Raw genomic sequence first — 19329 nt, 5'->3', positions numbered from 1 at the left:
CTGTATCAATTATGATTCTGCAATTTCCTGGTGTGTCTCAGCAATCAACAGCACCTGCCTATAGCACCTTGGATATCAGAAGCCTGCTCCCTTGCACAGGTCTGGGCAGCAATAATCCCTGAACAACTAGGGATCATGTGACATTCAAGAAATGTGGCTCAGGGGCTGGGAAGGTGGCTCAGTGGTAGAGCGCCTGCCTTGCATGCCTGAGGCCCTGGGTTCGATTCCTCAGCACCACATAAGCAAAAAGAAAAAAGCCAGGAGTGGCGCTGTGGCTCAAGTGGTAGAGCGCTAGCCTTGAGCTGAAGAGCTGAGGGACAGCGACCAGGCCCCGAGTTCAGGCCCCATGACTGGACCAAAAAAAAAAAAGAAATGTGGCTCAGCATGCAGGAAGCCCTGGGTTCCATTCCCACATAAACAGAAAAAGCCAGAAGTGGTGCTGTGGCTCAAGTGGTAAGGTGCTAGCATTGAACAAAAGCAGCTCAGGGACAGTGGCCAGGGCCTGAGTTCAAGCCCCATGACTGACAAAAACAACAAAAAGCCCCCCAAAACTAAATCCATAATGCTTCTAGAAACATAGGAAAATCTCAAAGCAACTTAAGAATGAACACTGGGCTAAGTGCCAATGGCTCATGCCTGTGACCCTAGCTACTCAGAAGACTGAGCTCTGAGGATCATGGTTCAAAGTCAACCCAAGCAGGAAAGTCTGTGAGACTCTTATCTCCAGGTAACCATTAGAAAACCAGAAGTGGTGCTGTGGCTCAAGTGGTAGAATGCTCACTTTCAGCTCAAGAGCTGAGGGACAGCACCCAGGCCCAGAGTTCAAGCCCCACAACCAACCAAAAAAAAAAAAAGTACACTGAGCTCAGGAGAAATCCTTACAATCGTGTCCCCATCATCTGACAATGGCAAGAGGGGTATATGAAATCAAAGCATACTGAGCAGATCTGTCCTGTGATTCCCTCTGAGGGAAAAAATAAAGGCTTCCTTCACCGTGGCAGAACCCAACTGCCTTCTCAGTCCACTCTGCAGAGTAAAGAGCCAAAAGTAAAGGGTGTTAGGACATGTCCCTCTCACAGTGAAAAAACAGCAGGATGGGACAGGGAGTTGCAAAATTGAGATCTGACAGTAAGACGAATAATGTATAGATATAATGCTCACAGTTAATGTTTTCTGTATAGGGAAAACTTAGCTGAACATTTCTAGCAGACTCTAGCTTAGTTGCTTTTGGCCAGGGCTAGATGATGTCCACTTGGAATCCAATGGTAAGAGGGGAAACAGGGCCCTTGGGGTGCTCCCATTTACAAATTCATGTAAAGAATAGGGAAGTGAGCAACATCTGCCTGACTAGAGCGGGACACAGTGACTAACACAAGTTCTAATAGTACGATGGCTGCAAAAGCCCTGGACAGCTTAGAAATCCACTTCTCATGAAAACCTCTCACATGCCATGCTGAAAGGAAAGCTTCCCCAAAAGATAAAAGGACAGATGAGGCGAACCTGCAGGCTGATAGTGGACTTCTGAAATGGTTCCTATTTGCTTGGAAGAGGAAACAGAAAAGTTTCTGCACACACAAGACCTTTCTCAATTTTTTTTTTTTTTGGAAGCTACTCAAAAGATTTGACAAAAGGATCACCAAGACGGCTGAGGGCATGAGACCTTTCTCCAACATGAACTTTCTGGTGCCGAGAGAGATTGGATTTTCTGCTGTAGGCTTTCCCACAAGGGCAAACATAAGGCTTCTCTCCAGTGTGAACTCTCTGATGGAGAACAAGGCTGGAGTTGCACCTGAAGAGTTTTCTACACTGGCTGCATTCATAGGATCTTGTTCCTGTGTGGACCTTCTTATGTTGGACGAGGTGGTAGCTGCTGACATAGGCTTTCCCACACTCATCACACACATAGGGCCTCGTTCCCGTGTGGACTCTCAGGTGTAGAATGAGGGTGGTCTTGTGACTAAAGCATTTGCCACACTTGTGACACTCATAAGGCTTTGCTCCAGTGTGAATTCTCTGGTGCACCATAAGGTTGGAACTTTGTCTGAATAACTTTCCACACTCACCACACTCATAGGGCCGCTCCCCAGTGTGAATCTTGCGGTGCTTCGCGAGTGTGTTTCTGCTGCTGAAGGCCTTCCCACACTGAGTGCACCCATAAGGCCTTGCTCCTGTGTGAACCTTCTTGTGTTGGATGAGGTGGGAGCTGCAGATGTAGGCTTTCCCACAATCATTGCACACGTAGGGCCTTGCTCCCGTGTGGACTCGCTGGTGTAGAATGAGGGTGGACTTGTGACTAAAGCATTTCCCACACTTGTTGCACTCATAAGGCTTTGCTCCAGTGTGAATTCTCTGGTGCTCAATAAGGTTGGAACTACGTCTGAATAACTTTCCACACTCATGGCACTCATAGGGCCTCTCCCCAGTGTGAATCTTGCGGTGCTTTGAGAGTGTGTCTTTGCGGCTGAAGGCCTTCCCACACTGAGTGCACCGGTAAGGCCTTGCTCCCGTGTGAACTGTCTCGTGCTGAACAAGGGTGTCTTTGCAGCCAAAGGCTTTCCCACACTGGCTGCACACATACGACCTCACTCCCGAGTGGACATTCTGATGTTTAAGGAAGCTGGACTTATGGCTAAAGAATTTCCCACACTCCACACACTGGTAAGGCCTAGCTCCAGTGTGAATTCTACAGTGCTCGATCAGGTGAGAGCTATGGCTGAAGAATTTCCCACATTCAGCACACTTGTAAGGCCTCTCTCCGGTGTGAAATCTTTGGTGTTGAACAAGCGTGTCTTTACGTCTGAAGGCTTTGCCACACTCACGGCACTCAAAGGGTCTTTCTCCTGTGTGGACTCTCCGGTGCTGAATGAGTAGGTCTCTGCGGCTCACTGTCTTCCCACAATCGCTGCACGTGTAATGTGCTTTTCTAGTGTGACATTTCTGGTGAATCTTTAGGTGAGATGGGCGAGAAAAGGCCTTACCACACTCCTCACACACATGCGGTGTTCTGCCGGGAACTCCCCTGTGACTAGGAGTTGACTCTTCCTTGAATGCCATTCCACCTGGTAGGCACCTAACGGGGCTCACGTCAGAGCGAGCAGTTTGGCTGTCAAGGAGAACTGAGCCCTGCATGGCTCTCTCATCACCTCTGGAAGTGGAAAGTGCCTGTCTGTTACGGTCTTCATGCTGCTGCCCGAGACCGTTTGGGGATGGCTCCACGCAGGCGTGCTGTGGGCTCCCTCCACTCTGAGCGGTCAGGTGACTGAGGAGGCTGGAGCTGCTTTGCACCGCCATCCCTGCTTCCCTGCAGGAAAAGGGGGTCCTTACTGTGTGGACTACACAGCTCCTCACCAACCAAGTCCCTGCATGGCCTACACCGAAGGAATTCTCTCCGCAATTTCGCTTCTGGCGCCAGCAGAATCCTTTCCCACCAGGGGCGCAGATAAGCAGTGTGTGCAGGGACGAGTCCTGGTGCTCAGCCAGGTGCACAGTGTGCTCCAGCAGGGGCTCCCAGTCCTCACGCAGGCAGGCATTTTGGATCCGCACAACTGGCTCGGGACTCCTGACTGGTGACACTCCTTCCACAGAAACATGTTTCTCAGAAAGGGCCTCACCGGCCTCTGCTTCACACCAGCAACCTAAAAGCAGAGAAATGTTGGTGACAACCTGGTTCCCTTTGGTTGGAAGCCAGCAGTGGTCTCAGCACATTAATAGCTGGCTGAGAGCCAAGGGAGCTGAGGTCAGCGTTAAGAAGAGTCAGCTGTCACTACAGCCTCCACAGAGGGCAGGGCAGAGCAGAGGAAATCCCTTGCACAAGGGTTTTCATAGGGTGTTTGGTGGCAGGTGTAAGTGAGCTTTACATCGACAGTATTCTCAAAGATTTGAATGTACACAATGCATACTGTGTTCTGACCATTACGAGGAGTGACCTACTATAAGGCAGAGACAGGAAAAATGTCCGGAGGAAGCAAGGAGAGAATGACAGGTGGGCAGTGACAAAAATAGGGTAGAAAGAGCAGTGAGGACCATCATGAACCTTGGTAACAGAATCTTGCTGGACAAAGGGCCAGTTGACAGTCTGATTGGAACAGCTCCAACCTGACACCCTACCTCCACCATTTGGTTCCCATTCAGTGGGCCAGGCCTTCACCAAGCCTCCTTTATACATCAGGGTTTTCCATACCTCTGTAATTTAATCTTTTTTTTTTTGGGGGGGGGTTGGTTATGGGGTTTCAACTCTGGGCCTGAGTACTGTCCGTCAGTTCTTCAGCTCAAAGCTAGCACTCTACCACTTGAGGTGCCCTTTCCGGTTTTCTGGTGGTTTATTGGACATAAGAGTTTCACGGCCTTTCCTGCCTGGGCTGACTTTGAACCGTGATCCTCAGATCTTAGCCTCCTGAATATCTGGGATTACAGGTGTGAGCCATTGGCACCCAGCTCTGTGATTTAATATTCAAGTAGTTGTATAAAGGAGTTTTAATTCAATGAATCTGTTTACATAGGCTCTTAAAAAGCAAACTATAATAAAACTAAAGTCAGAGATCGAGGCAGCACACATGAGAGAAAACAATTTTTTTCTGGTCAGTCATGGAGCTTGAACTCATGACCTGGGCACTGTCCCTGAGCTTTTTTGCTCAAGGCTAGGGCTCTACTACTTTGAACCACAGTACCACTTCCAGTTTTCTAGTAGTTAATTGGAAATAAGAGTCTCACCCTCCCCCCTCCCCCCACTCCTCTCTCTCTTTCTTGTCTGAACTCTGGGCTTAGGCTCTGTCCCTCAGCTCTTCAGCTAAAGGCTGGAGCTCTACAACTTGAGCCACTTCCGGCTTTTTCTGCTTATGTGGTGCTGAGGAATCAAACCCAGGGCCTCATGCATGCGAGGCAAACACTACCACTGAGCCACCTTCCCAGCCCCCAAGTCTCACACTTTCCAGCCTGGACTATCTCAGCCTCCTGAGTAGCTAGGATTATAGGTGTGAGCTACCAGAGACTGATTAAAAAAACAAAAACAATTGTTGGTCTTGGGGCTTGAACTTGGCCTGGGTGTTGTTCCTCAGCTTTTCAGCTCAAGGCTAGAACTCTACCACTTGAGCCACAGCACCACCTCCAGTTTTCTAGTGATTAACTGGAGATAAGAGTCTGATGGACTTTCTTGCCGGGGCTGGCTTTGAACTGGGATCTTCAGATCTCAGCCTCCTGAGTAGCTAGGATTACAAGAGTAAGCCACTGACACCTGGTCAAATAAAATATCTTTTTAAGAAAAAGTTGGTCTCTGGTGACTCATGCCTGTAAACCTTGATGATCAGGAGGCTGAGATCTGAGAGCCACTGTTCAAAGCTAGCTTGGACAGAAAAGTCTTTGAGATTCTATCTCCAAGTAACCAGCAAAAATGCTGGATTGGAGGCATGGCTCCAGTGGAGAGCACCAGCTGTGAGCCAAAAAGTAAATCAAGCAAGAGCATGAGGCCCGGAGTGCAAGCTCCAGTACCAACAACAAAAGAACCCCCAAATCAAATCATGCAGGAAAGTCTTGCGTCTACTCAGACTCTGAAAATGATCAGTGAAGTACAGGTGAAGTCGTCAGCAAATAAAAAATGCAGAAAGAGTGTGGTAAAGTTTGGGGGGACTACTCAAAAAGGGCACAGTCAAATCCCTGGAAAACAGTACCTATTGTGGGAACGGGAAAAGGAAATCAGGCAGCGGTCGGGCTGAACAGGAAGGGATGCCCCCGGGAGACAATCAAACTCCATCAAGGTTGGGCTAGAAGGCTGGTAGATAGCATCCTCAAAATGGCTACCCGTGATTCTTCTCACAACACCCGTGTCCCTCATTAAAGCATGCACTGACAGGCTCATTCACCTGTTCATCCATTCACTTACTCATTTTGGCAGTAATGAGGCTTTGAACTCAGGGCCTCACAATTGCTAAGCATGCCCACTATCAATCTAACCATTCATTCAGTCCTTTTTCAGTTTTTTTTTTTTGGTCGGTCGTGGGGCGTGAACTCTGGTCCTGGGCGCTGTCCCTCAGCTCTTCAGCTCAAGGCGAGTGCTCTAACCACTTGAGCTACAGCGCCACTTCCGGTTTTCTGGTGGTTTTATTGGAGATAGGAGTCTCACGGTCTCTCCTGCCCGGGCTGGCTTTGAACCGCAATCCTCAGATCTCAGCCTCCTGAGTAGCTGGGATTACAGGTGTGAGCCACCAGCGCCCGGCTTTAACACTGTTTTTGTAGTAGGAAGACCCCTACTCAAGCAGGCAAGCCCACCTAGTCGTCCGGAGTGACAGAGCCCACCGCAACAAAGTTGATATTAAAGAAGCAACTTTACTGAGAAGGTTCCTACACTGACCGGCCAGGGCTCAGGAGATGATACTGCGACCACGAGCGGCCCACGTGCTTAGGTTTTTAAAGGCAAAAATCACAAGGTGAAGCCTGGTCATGTAGGCGATCAATGAGATTTTCACACACCCAAAAGATTGCACAGTCATACCAGACCACACGCAGGTGGCCAATGAGGTTACACTTTGTCACATAATGGCTGTTTAAACCAGCCTATCACTTTTGGTTTAAATGACTCACGAATTCAAAGGTAAAGTGGAGCTTAAGGTAAACATACACAAAGGAGTTTAACATAAGCACGTGAAAAAGGCGGAGTTTATAGTAAACTCAGGGTGTCACCAACACGCCAGCCAACCCAGTTTGAGCCAACACGCCAGTTTGAGCCGGATTACTGGCTATCTGTTTAATCTGGTCAGTCCTTAACAATGAAGGTGGGTTAAGTTGTTAAGGGGAGGGGGACCTAGAGGCATTCTTTTCATTCCAAGAACTGGGCTGGTTGGAGCCAAGGTTTTTGTTTGTTTGTTTTTCCTAAAATCCCTAAAACAAAAACAAAGCCTGTAAAGAAGCTGTCCCAGCTCGAGTCTCCTCTCAGGGCCTACTTCATTTTCAACACAGGGTCTGGCTTTATGTCAATGCCAGCTGAGACTACAATTCTTCCTGTGTTTCCCTCTTTCTGGGCTGATAGGCACACACCATGGTGCCTAGCCACTGACCAAGACCGAGTCTCACAAACTCTTACACCAGGCTGGCTTCTAAACATGAACCCTTGACCTCCATCTTCCAATTAGCTAGGATTACAGGCTTGAGCCACAACCCTAGATGGACTGGCTCATTTCTAAGGAAAAGAATGTGCCAAAAGTGATGAATGTCAATTTCAGGATCAGATGTCACCACAGCTTCTACCCCTGGGTATTATCTCTTCCTCATATGCCTACAAGAAGTCAGACTCCATGATATGAGGAAAGTCCAAAAAGGGTAACATGATAAGAAACAGAGTCTACTGCCAACAGCCAGCAAGGAAATAGTGGCCCTGCACCATGCTTGTGAGTGGATTCTGGCCCAGACAGGCCACATCAGTTGACAGCCTGCCTGAAGTCTCACAAGAGAGACGGGGCCCACAGCACCCACAAGAGCGCTGAGCAGTGTCCTGAGGCACCAAAACTGAGAGGTCATAGTCTCTTGGTGTTTTAAGCCATTAAATTTGAGGACAGAGACTGGGCACTGGTGGCCCAAGCCTGTCATCCTAACTACTCAGTAGGATTGTGGTTCAAAGCCAGCCACTGGGGAAGGAAAGTCCCCAGGACACTCTTATCTAGAAGTAGAGCTGTGACTCAAAGTAGTAGAGCATTAGCCTTGAGCAAAAGAGCTGAGGGTCAGTGCCCAGGTCCTGAGTTCAAGCTCCCTGACTGACAACATAAACAAATTTCAGGACAATTTTCAGGCAGCAGTAGACCACTAGGTAAGACTTACCAGGTATGGCCGCAAGTGCAAAGATCTCCAGCATCACATCAAAGTACAGGACTTTCTGGGCTTTGTTAAGGAGTTCCCACTCCTCCCTGGAAAAGCTCACAAACACATCCTGGAAGGTCACACAACCCTAGCATGAAGGTGAGCGAGATGGTTAGGGCCAGAGGCTACATCTTCCACCCCACAGGCTGTCCACTCACATGCACCGGCCTTCAGTTCCTCTCCTCCTTATACTCAAAAGAACAGAGCAGGAATTGGCACCAATGAAGCCTCTTCTCTTCCTCACGACCCTTTTACCACTGTATCCAGCTCAGAGCTGAACCAGGCAAATGTGCAGAAAATGATGTCTGAACACTTGGTCCGGCAGGAGGCTTCCCCACGCTCTAGCTTCCTGCATTCTTCTAGTCCTCATTTCACAGGCAACAGCAGTGAAGAGGCCTGTCCTGAACTCAAGGCCCTAGACTCAAGTGCAGACAGGACAGAATCCACGAATCCAGGGGCACGGAGATCTCCCTGAGAAATCTGGTCATCCTGCTTAAGAAACCACCAGGTTTCTTCCTTCCCTACCGCCAGACAACCATCCACAGGCATCCGGGCTGTGACAGTGGATTGCATCCAGGTCCTAGAGCTACCCTTTCCCTCCATACTGCAGCCGCCCAGCCCCGAGTCTCAGCCCCCACAACCCGCCCCGGCTCCCAGGCCACCATTCTGGGCCGGACTCCGGCCGTCTACACGGTCTCTGGGGCCTAGAGACCCGAGGTTCCCGGAGCCTCCAACTCGGTGTCCAGGTCTCGCGCTCGTCTTCACTGGCCCGGCCACCCCCACATGCAGAAAGCACCGCTATTCACCTGGGCCGTGTCCATGGGTGGAGACGCCGGGCAGCGCTCAGCGTCCGCCGCGCCGGGCATGACTGGGCGACGGAGGACGAGTCGCCGGGACAGAGCCCGGGGCGCCAGGCCGCCCTCCGCGCCCTCTCCCCTGAGGCCCCAGCTCGTCCCCGCTCGCCAGAGGACGCCCGGCCGGGAAGCACACGAGTTCGCAGGCACTTCCGGCTCCGGACTAAGGCGTCAGAAGGCTGGCGACGGAAATCCCGCCCCTGGCGCGCGGAGCCCGGCGGGCGCTGGACTGGGGCGGCTCCTTCAGGGCGGGCAGCTGCTGCGGGGTGAGCGGGGAGGGGCTCCCCGTGCGGGAGCCGCATCCTGGGCCCCGCGGCCGGTCAGAGCGGTGTCAAGGGAACGAGAGCGGCGGGCCCGGTGGCACCGCGACCAGGCTGTCATGTCACCCAGCCACAGATTACTCCCGGCCTATCGACACCACGCGGCTCTATCCTGCACGACCATGAAGAACGACCGCCGGTCATCTGTAGTAACATGGAGGAGGTGCCTGTGCCTCAGGCTTGAAATCCTGGCTACCTCTGGAGGCCGAGACCTGAGGATTACGGTTGGAAGCCAGCCCAGGCAGGAAAGTCCGTTGAGACTCTCTTCTCCAATAAATTAGAAAAAGCCAGAAGTGGTGCCATGGCTCAAGTGCTTTTTTTCTTTTCTTTTTTTTTTTTGACTTGAGCAGAAAGAAGCTCAGGGACAGCGCCCAGGCCCAGGGTTCAAGCCCCAGGCCTGGCAAAAAAAAATGAAAAATAAGCCCAACACAGATAAATGCCACACATTTTTTCTCAGGGAATCTGGATATTAAAAACATCAAAAAGGGGCTGGGAAGGTGGCTCAGTGGTAGAGCGCTTGCCTTGCATGCATGAGGCCCTGGGCTTGATTCCTCAGGACCACATAAGCAGGGAAAAAAAGCCGAAAGTGGCGCTGTGGTTCAAGTGGTAGCGCACTAGCCTTGAGCTGAAGAGCTGAGGGACAGCGCCCAGGCCCAGAGTTCAGGACCCATGACCAGACCCTTCCCCCCGCCCCCCCAAAAAAAATCAAAAAATGAAAGCTGGATATCTAAATTGAGTAGAGAGCAAGTAGATACAGATTGCCATCATATTATCCAGTAATAAGTCAGAGCAAAGGCACAGAGCATGAAGATAACGTGCTAGGTCAGGTCCCTGCTCACTATCCATCCAAGAGACAAAACAAACTGTCCACTTAGCTGAGACTGTTCATTTGTGAAATGGGCAAATAAACAGAGCTTTTGCTTGTAACAAACATTAAAAAAAATTCTGTGAACATTTAAGTCTTTGAAAAGCAAAGTACCCGATCCCCAAGCACTGGAGACAGAGACCAGATTTCTACCAAGGAGAGGCCATCTGTGGACTGGGTTCATACCAGATCAGGTTCCGGTAGGTCTCACTCAGCATGTTTCTGTAGACCGCCTCAGCTAGTGGGGCCGACTGCACCCACTGCTTCCAAGTGAAAAACACAAATCTGTGAGAGTAAGTCTGCACACACTTTATTGTGGTATACTATTGTCTTTACACAGGGAGGGCCTCAGACTTGCTGTTAGGCAGATACTCCACTTAAGCCTTTATTTTTTTTTCAGGCAAGGTACTGAATTTTAATCTGGGAGGGGGGGGGGAGGTGGCTCAGTAGTAGAGTGCTTGCCTTGCATGCATGAGGCCCTGGGTTCAATTCCTCAGCACCACATAAGCAAAAAGAAAAACAAAAGCTGGAAGTGGCGCTGTGGCTCAAGTGGTAGAGAGCCAGCCTTGAGCTGAAGAGATGAGGGACAGCGCCCAGGCCCAGAGTTCAGGCCCCATGACCGGACCCCCCCCCCCAAAAAAATGAATTTTAACCTGGGGCTAGCCTCGGTCAACATATGCCTCTCTCACAGCTGAAATGACAGGTGCATACCACCATACCCGTCCTGATTGAGATGGGGATCTTGCTCACAAAAAACCTGGGCTGACTCCTAATCTTTACTTCTCGAATAGCTGCGATTACAGGTGTGCACCACACAATTCCCAGACTCTATAAACATTACAGGTTCAAATAAACTCATCAGAAATCTGGTGAGCAGAAGGAATAGACATTAGTACTAAAAGAATAGATCTGCCCTCCCCGAATCCTGCACCACACAAAAACAGCCTTCAGGAAAGAAACATAAAGGTGCTTCTAGAAGAAAAAGAATGATATGGCTATACCAATGGCAGACCTTTCACAAGTGGAAAGGCATTAGTCCCAGTGAAGATCACATTTGGGTTTAGAAGGCGTGAACTTCAGCTGGGTGCCAGTGGCTCATGCCTGTAATCCTAGCTACACAGGAGGCTGAAATCTGAGGATGGTGGTTCAAAGCCAGCATGGGCAGTAAAGTCTCCCATGAGACTCTTATCTCTAATTAAGCATTCCAAAACTGGAAGTGGTGCTGTGGCTCAGAGTGGTAGAGCGCTAGTCTTGAGCAAAAAGAGCTAAAGAATAGCACCCAAGCCCTGAGTTCAAGCTTCAGGACCAATGGAAAAAAAAAAAAAAGGAAAAAGCCTAAGAGCAATAATCTATAAACATCCACCTCAAGAAATTACTCAGAACCAGATACTAAGCAAATAGAACACATGTTATAATGTACTTCAGAGAAATCAGTGAAATTGGAAGTAGAGAAAAAACAAAAACACTGATACAAAGTGCTGATTAATTTGATATGACCAAGAAAAATGGATATATGTCTATGATTACAAAGATCAGAGATAAATGGATAAACTTCTGTTATTAGGAATGAAGCAGCACACAATATAGATCCTGCTATTATCCAAAGGATAATAAGGGAATACACTTCAAACAAATTAGAAGTTTGCATAAAACCATAAAAGTTCATTCAATATGAAACACACAATAGTTCTCTATGTTTAAATAAAATAAATACATAATTAAACATCTTCCAGCCCCATGTGCTTCACTGGAGAATGCTACCAACATTATAAGAACAAATATGCATGAGGAGAAAAACACCCTGCCCAACTGGCAGGAGAGGGCACTAGTATTGCCTCAGTAACAATTTGACACCAATGGGGTCCCTAAAAAGAAAAAGCTGCATATTATTATTATCACTCACATAGTTAGGGGAGTCTCAATAAAAGAGTAGCAAATGGAATAACCTAATGCACAAACGTAACCATACTCCATGACCAAATGGGGATTATTCAAGAATGCAAATCTTGTTCAATATTAAAAACCTAGTATAGTATACCATACCGACCATCTATGGTAGAAATACATCATGATCACAACCGATCAGAAGCATCTGACAAATTTCAATAGGCTGTAATAACAACAAAGTAACTCAGCAAACCAAGAACAGAAGGGATTTTTTTGGGGGGGGGAGGGGTCGGTCATGGAGCTTGAACTATGGGCCTGGGCACTGTCCCTCAGCTCTTCAGCTCAAGGCAAGTGCTCTACCAATTGAGCCACAGCCCCCCTTCTGGTTTTCTGGTAGTTTATTGGAGATAAGGGTCTCACAGACCTTCCTGCCCCAGGTGGCTTTGAACTGCGGTCCTCAGATCTCAGCCTCCTGAGTAGCTAAGATTACAGGCGTGAGCCACCGGCACCCGGCCAGAAGGGAAGTTTTCTAAATGTGATTTAAAAATATAAGAAGTGTATGCCAGGCGCTGGTGGCTCACGCCAGTAATCATAGCTACTCAAAAGGCTGAGATCTGAGGCTCCAGCCCAGGCAGGAAGGTCCAGGAGCCTCTTATCTCCAGTTAACCAGAAGAAGTGGCTCTGGGTCTCAAAGTGGTAGAGCAGTAGCCTTGAGTAAAACAGCCCAAGAGGCAGTGCCCAGGCCCTGGGTTCAAGTCCCACAACCAAAAAAAAAAAAAAAAATCAAATATATCTAACAACATACTTAGGAGAAACAACATGGGATACCAGGAAGGAAGTAAGGCTAAGTTCTTTCTAGTCCTGCTCACCCCCATGGTGGAAATCCTGCCTGGCTCCGTAACACAGACAAGAAGTAAGTGTTATAGACAACACTTCTCTTTAAAATCCTAAGCATTCTCAAAATTTAAAAAAAAAAACACTGGAAATGCTGAGTTTAGCAGTTGCAGGATCAAAGCAATAGTTCCAAATATTGTAAAGTCTTTTTTTTTTTTTTGGTCCGGTCGTGGGCCCTGAACTCTAGGCCTGGGAGCTATCCCTCAGATCTTCAGCTCAAGGCTAGCACTCTACCTCTGCCACTTCTGGCTTTTTTGTTTTTGCTTATGTGGTGCTAAGGAATCGAACCCAGGGCCTCAGGCTTGCAAGGCAAGCGCTCTACCACTGAGCCACCTTCCCAGCCCGTAAAGTCAATTTTTTATAAAAACACTGGAAATGTTGAGTGTAGCAGTTGTAGGCTATCAAAACAATAGTCTCAAACATTATAAATTCTATATACTACACCAAATGCCATGTGGACAGTTGCAGCTTGAATATTAATGCCATATATAATTATGAAAGATGACATAGATCTTTTCAAAAATGCTAATCATCACAAGTCCCTGAGTTCAAACCTCAGTACTGCCAAAAAGCGTACAGGACCCATATGTTGTCAACCACAAAATAGTAATAAGTCAAAGAATATTTAAATGGCACACCATGGGCTGGGAAGGTGGCTCAGTGGTAGAGCGCTTGCCTTGCATGCCTGAGGCCCTGGGTTCGATTCCTCAGCACCACATAAGCAAAAAGAAAAAAGCCGGAAGTGGCGCTGTGGCTCAAGTGGTAGAACGCTGCTAGCCTTGAGCTGAAGAGCTGAGGGACAGCACCCAGGACCAGAGTTCAGGCCCCACAACCGGACCCCCCCCAAAAAAAAATTAAAAAAATAAATAAAAAATTGTTAAATGGCACATGATATTCATAAACTGAGCCTGGACACAATAAAGATGCCAATTCAAATCTGATCTATAGATTTGTTTCTATCAAATCTGAGCAAGATTTCATTATAAAAACAAAACAATCCTAAGCATATAAAGAAGGCAAAAGAAGAAAAAAAAAGGGTACCAGATCAATTTAAAATAGTAATGGAAAGAACCACTTTACCCCATGTGAAGATTTACGACAGTTACAACAATTAAGTAAACAGACCAAGATAAAAATCAGAGTGTTATTAAAACCACGCAAGTCAAACACTTAAAACAAGCCTTAAACAATAGGTTACAATGTGCCCATCTACTCCTCAGTCCTTAGAGAGGGAGTGATTAGTACATGCTTAGCATGCTCCTATTTAACATGCTCAAGGTGGTAGTTCAATTCCCAGCACCACACACACATAAACACACACACTCGCTCGTGCACGCAACGAGTATAAAAGTAGTTCATAAAGCAAAACTTCATATCTCTCACAAGAACATGTGCTCCATGAAAATAGGCTCAATGCTATAGAAGAAAAACATGACAAGTATCCACTCCAGCCTCCACGTCTGACCCTTGACAGTGAACAGCAATGTGCACACAAGACACACATGCCTGTGTCCTCACCTCCTGAACCACAATCCTCTCCACCTAAATAACCGAGGAACTCCGAGGACCAGGGCCAGAGACCGGAGGGGGCCATATGAAAGCAGAGCTGGATTTTCTTCTCTATCGCCTCCCTTGTATAAAAATTCCTGAGAGAACACTGCACTGTGAAGTAGGAGAGATGTGGCTGAAGGTTTCCCAAGTGCACAAACCCCACAGAACCTCCTGGATGAAGTCTTGCACAGAGAATGCTCTGAGCTGGGTGGATGAATTTCTTGAGGCGGTCTTCAGGTACATGACTCTGTGACAGGGGTTTCTCTTTGGTATGAATGATCAGTTGCCTGTAAACGATTTCCCTCCACGGAGACATTCAAGAAGTCGTTCCTCAGCAGAAGTTCCTGGATGTCCACAGAGGTCTGACCGCTCGTGAAAGTCCTCCCACCACCTGCCACACTGGTGGGGTTTCTCCCTCTGTGCTTCTTTTGGTGCTGACAGAGGGAGGAGCTGCGGCTGAAGGCCTTGCCACACTGGCCGCACTCATAGGGCTTCTCCCCCGTGTGGATGACAGCGTGTCGGATGAGATTTGTGCTCCAGCAGAACGACTTTCCACACTCAATACACTCATAGGGCTTCTCCCCACTGTGAATCCGCTTGTGCCGCGTAAGGCCTGACCTTCGGTTGAAGGCCTTTCCGCACTCCATGCACTCATAGGGCTTCTCCCCAGAGTGGATGCTGAAGTGCCGGATCAGGTCTGCCCTATTGCTGAAGGCTTTCCCACATTCCTTGCATGCAAAAGGCTTTTCTCCAGTGTGGGCCCTTTTGTGCAGTATGAAGGTAGAGCAGTGGGTGAAGGCTTTTCCACACTCACTGCACACATAAGGCTTCTCGCCAGTGTGGATGCGCTGGTGCCTCTTGAGGTAGGACCTGTGGTTGAAGGCCTTCCCGCACTGGAGACACTCAAAGGGCTTCTCTCCTGTGTGGATGACATAGTGGTGGATCAGGGCGGCGCTTTCACAAAACACCTTCCCGCACTCGCTGCACTCGAAGGGCTTCTCCCCCGTGTGCGTCTGCTGGTGCCACATGAGGTATGACCTGTGCTTGAAGAACTTCCCGCACTCAAAACACTCGTAGGGATTCTCCCCGCTGTGGATGATGTAGTGTCGAATGAAACCCGGTCTATCTCGAAAGGCTTTCCCACATTCTTTGCACACAAACGGTTTTTCTCCAGTGTGGCTCCTGTTGTGCAGGACGAAGGTGGAGCGGTGGGTGAAGGCCTTCCCGCACTCCCCACACTTGTAGGGCTTCTCCCCACTGTGGATGCGCTGGTGCTGGGTGAGGTGGGACTTGCGGTTGAAGGCCTTACCGCACTCTCCGCACTGGTAGGGCCTCTCCCCCGTGTGGACCCTGTGGTGCTGCAGGAGGTACGTGCTCTTGCTGAAGGCCTTGCCACACTCTGTGCACTCGTACGGCTTTACTCCAGAGTGGATCCTCTCATGTCGAGCAAGAAGACGTTTCTTGTTGAACCCTTTCCCACACTCACTGCACTTAAAGGGATTTTCTTCCTCCTGAGCCATGGGGTCCCTGTCTGACCCAGCAGGGTCACAGTCATGAAGAGCATCTTGCGGAAGGATCTGTCCTGGGACCACGGTGGAACACGTGTCCTGAGCCTCCCTGAAGCCATCCCATCCAAGGCTCACGTTCCCAGGGAGCTCTTCCCTCTGAGCATTCGATCCTGCACTCAAGAGCCCTTCCTGCCATTCTGATGAGCCTTCCTGACCTGTAACTTGTGCCAACTCCAAGTGCCTCGCATCTCTTGTTAACACTCCCCGGCACGAGACTCCCTCACACACAGCTGTCTCACAGGTCGTACGTTCCGCGGCCTTGGTTTCTGAAACACATTCAATGTAACAGGGACAGTTGGCAATGAGAACACAGAACAACATGCCAACAGCAGTGGAAAAAATGATGCTGGAAGCTTTGGCTTTATGTTTGGTAAGCCTCAGGTTTGAAATTCTGGGGTTTTTTTGGTTTTTGTTTCTTGAGTTGAATACTTGACTCTACTCCCCTCCTAGTGGGGAGGGTAGACAAGGGGACAGAGGGTCTTCAACAGAGATATGCATATCTTCAATTCTGGATCAACTGTTTCATCACAGGTAACCCATATACCTTCACATAGATGATTTGGAACCACCTAGATTGTGTGTTCCAAAGACCTTGACCAAAAGCTGGCTGAACAAGAAAACCCAGTGAATAAGTAAACCACCAGGGCTCTGAGCCACAGATACCAACCAAACCTCCTGATCAATTACAGGTTGGAGACAGAATTCAGCAGGGTGTGATACCTACCAAACCTTTGGTACAGTGCTTTCAGCTGACCCACACAGGCCTCTCTGCACCATGAGAAGAACATTTACACATAATGAGTCACTGAGACTTTAGAGCTTAATATAGCAGTTAGTTTGGAGTTTGATGAAGCAGACTTCCCAGAGGCTGTGACAAGTGTGAAGGGTTGGAGAGCAGAGGAGCCTCAGGTCAAAGGGCTCCCGTGTCTCCACAATCCCCCAGAAAGGTCACATCGAGAGGTCTCCTGGGGGTGCCAGGGCCAGTGGTCTCTTAAAAGTCTCACACTTGTAAGATCTAGACGCTTACCTGGACAGGTGCTTTTAGAGAGGCCCCGTGTCACCATCCACAGCTCTTGCCCATGGGTCAGTTGGTCCATCAGCGCAGCCTTAGAAACAGGATGCCCTGTTCAGTGAGAAAGACCCTAAGTCTCCACTGGGACTCAACTGTGGCGGTTCAATTTTTCCATCAGTGCTTATAGGGCCTGGCTGGAAATCCTGCCTCTGAGTTTTGCAAACACCTATTTCCTGCCGCTATATACTTAATTTTATGCTGGAAGCCTAATGGTTCTGTTTCTTTTTCCTTTTTTGTCAGTCCTGGGGCTTGAACCCGGGGCCTGGGCACTATCCCTGAGTTCTTTCACTAAAGACTACCACTTCAAGCCATAGCTCCACTCCCAGTTTCCTGGTGGTTAACTGAAGATAAGAGTCTCATGGACTTTCCTGTCTGGGCTGGCTTTTGAACTGTGATCCTCAGAGCTCAGCCTCCTGAGTAGCTAGGATTACAGGTGTGAGCCACTGGCACCTGGCCTGGAGGGGTAAAGCTGAGCTCAGAGGCCTGGGTCAGCCAGGCCTGGGGCAGAGGTGGAAGGGAAGAGGCAGGTTCACAGCACGGTGAAGGGAGATGGCCTTACCCAGTGAGGCCAGGAGCCCAAAGATCTCCATCATCACCTCTTGGTACAGGGTCTTCTGATCTGGGTCCAGCTGCCTCCACTCCTCCTGGGTGAATGTCACGGCCACATCCTCAATGGTCACAGACACCTGCAAAGTCAACAAGTGTTAGTACTGGCCTTGGGTGATTACATGGGCTGTCATATATACTTTACTCAAAAAGACAGAAAGAGATGAAGGCCCAAATCACACAGCCCAAGCTGTGGGCTGGGCTCCAGGGGGAAGGAGAAAGCTACCTTTTCCTTCATACGATACTGAAAGAAGTTTTGAGAAAATGGCAGACAATGGAAACAACTTATGGACTGGTGGGGAGACAATAAGGTTCTCTCATGTTACAGGAATCAGAAAATGATCACAACACTGACAATGACACCAATGACATTGATAACAGCACTACCCCAGCCACATCACTTTGGTGAGGTGTCTGTCCCATGCAGCCTGAGCCTTACTGGTTCAGCGAGGTGCTTGAGAAGGTAACATTCTGTGTTAAAGTGACTAGTAGTCTCCAGCTCTGAAGTCAAGTCCCTGGTCACTAGAACCCAAAAGCTACCGCAAGTGGTACCTGCCAGTCATACAGTCTTAGGATCTTCACACCATCTCTAAGCTGTAATGTCCAGCTCAACATTAACTCTCATTTCATTAAAAAAAAAAAAAAAAAAAAAACAGCCATTATATTTGTAGAGAAAATACTCCACACTCGGTGGGCTTCAGGAATTGTTACTCCTCTTGCAGGTTCTGAGGCACACACCTCATCAACTCCTTCCAGGGGTCACTGACTTGAGGGTAAGGGACCTCCACAAACTCACCCAGCTTTTTAAAATTATTATTTGGATAAGTCCTGAGGCTTGAACTCAGGCCGGGGCCCTGTCCCTGAGCTTCCTTTGCTCAAGCTAGCACTTTACCCCAGAGCCACAGCGCCACTTCGGGCTTTTTCTGTGTATGTGGTACTGAAGAACCGAATCCAAGGTTTCGTGCATGCTGGGTGAGCACTCTACCACTGAGCCACCTTCCCAGTCAAATTCACCCAGCTTTGACTCGACTTTGTCGAGACAGAGCGAAATACAAGGGCAATGTCTGACAGAGGAAGAAAACTCGGCGTGGTCTGTGGGTCTAATCTCCTGAGTCGGAGAAACAGGAAAGGAGAAAGTCTGAGATCGGCCAAGGCAGACTAGTGCAGGCCTTGGCTTGGCTCAAAGTCTGGATTACGGCTGTGACCAGGACCCTCGGCACGCAACCTCCATCAGTCCTAGCGCGGGGCTGCGAGGCGGAGAAGCTGCGGGAGGCCTTACTGCAGGGCTCCGGCCCGGGACGGGGAGGGCGGGGAGGGCGCGGTGGGCCCGCACTCGACGTAAATTGTTATCACCGCGGTGGCCGACGGGCAGGCTGTCGCCGGAGTTCTAGTTCAGTTCCCTGCTTGGCACCGCGAGGAGAGACCGGCCTTCCCGCGCCACTTCTGGGGGTCTTTGTGCGGGTGGCCGCGGAGCGGAGCGCCAAGCCCAGTTCTCAGCACGGCCTGCCTGCCGTCCGTCCGGGAGCTCGGTCGCTCCGCGCCGCCGGGCGGTGACGGCCGGGTCTGCGCTCTGCTGACCCGCGAGGCCCCGGGCCTCCCACCGCCGCGCACGGCCGCCCGCCGCCCCGCACGCTCACCTGGGCCCAGGCCGCGGGCGCCGGCGTCCCTGCCATCCTGGGCCCCGCCGGCGCCGCCCCCCGGTGCGTGGCCTCGGCGCCCGGAAGGAATGCGGAGGAGCGGAGGACAGCGTCCTTCTCCACACGCTCCTGGCGCACCGGACCGGCGAGAAGCGACCGGAGACCCAGCCGCGCGCCCCACAGCCGGCGCGGATAGAGCCGGCGCGCCGGAGTGACATCCGCGCCCCGCGGTC

The 19329-nt window shown here is 49.7% G+C and overlaps 1 protein-coding gene across 1 annotated transcript; it reads right to left on the bottom strand.

Annotated features, from left to right (window-relative positions):
• Positions 1-1360: 1360 nt before the first annotated feature.
• On the bottom strand, positions 1361-19291 carry LOC138812705 (zinc finger protein 805-like). Its single transcript, XM_070000810.1, has 5 exons — positions 19097-19291; positions 17413-17539; positions 16809-16904; positions 14706-16047; positions 1361-2833 (listed from the first exon to the last, which is right to left on the bottom strand). Exons 1-5 carry the CDS (start codon positions 19130-19132, stop codon positions 1609-1611), a joined length of 2826 nt encoding a protein of 941 aa, XP_069856911.1. The 5' UTR covers positions 19133-19291; the 3' UTR covers positions 1361-1608.
• Between the last annotated feature and the right edge of the window lie 38 nt (positions 19292-19329).

Source organism: Dipodomys merriami, unplaced genomic scaffold (genome assembly GCF_024711535.1).
Source record: "Dipodomys merriami isolate MVZ:Mamm:240054 unplaced genomic scaffold, mDipMer1.0.p SCAF_57, whole genome shotgun sequence".
In the NCBI taxonomy this organism is placed as follows: domain Eukaryota; kingdom Metazoa; phylum Chordata; class Mammalia; order Rodentia; family Heteromyidae; genus Dipodomys; species Dipodomys merriami.
Note: the sequence above shows the minus strand (reverse complement) of the source record. Positions and strands in the feature narration are given on the sequence as shown.

Bases quoted from the DNA above. Each gene is read 5' to 3' on its own strand.
- LOC138812705 (XM_070000810.1), bottom strand. From the start codon at position 19,132: ATGGCAGGGACGCCGGCGCCCGCGGCCTGGGCCCAG. The intron at 17,540-19,096 runs GTGAGCGTGCGG...TTGACTTTGCAG, and splicing joins CGCCCGCGGCCTGGGCCCAG to GTGTCTGTGACCATTGAGGA. The intron at 2,834-14,705 runs GCCCTATGAGTG...CACAGGAGAAAG, and splicing joins GTCATCCACACGGGGGAGAA to ACCCTTTGAGTGCCGTGAGT.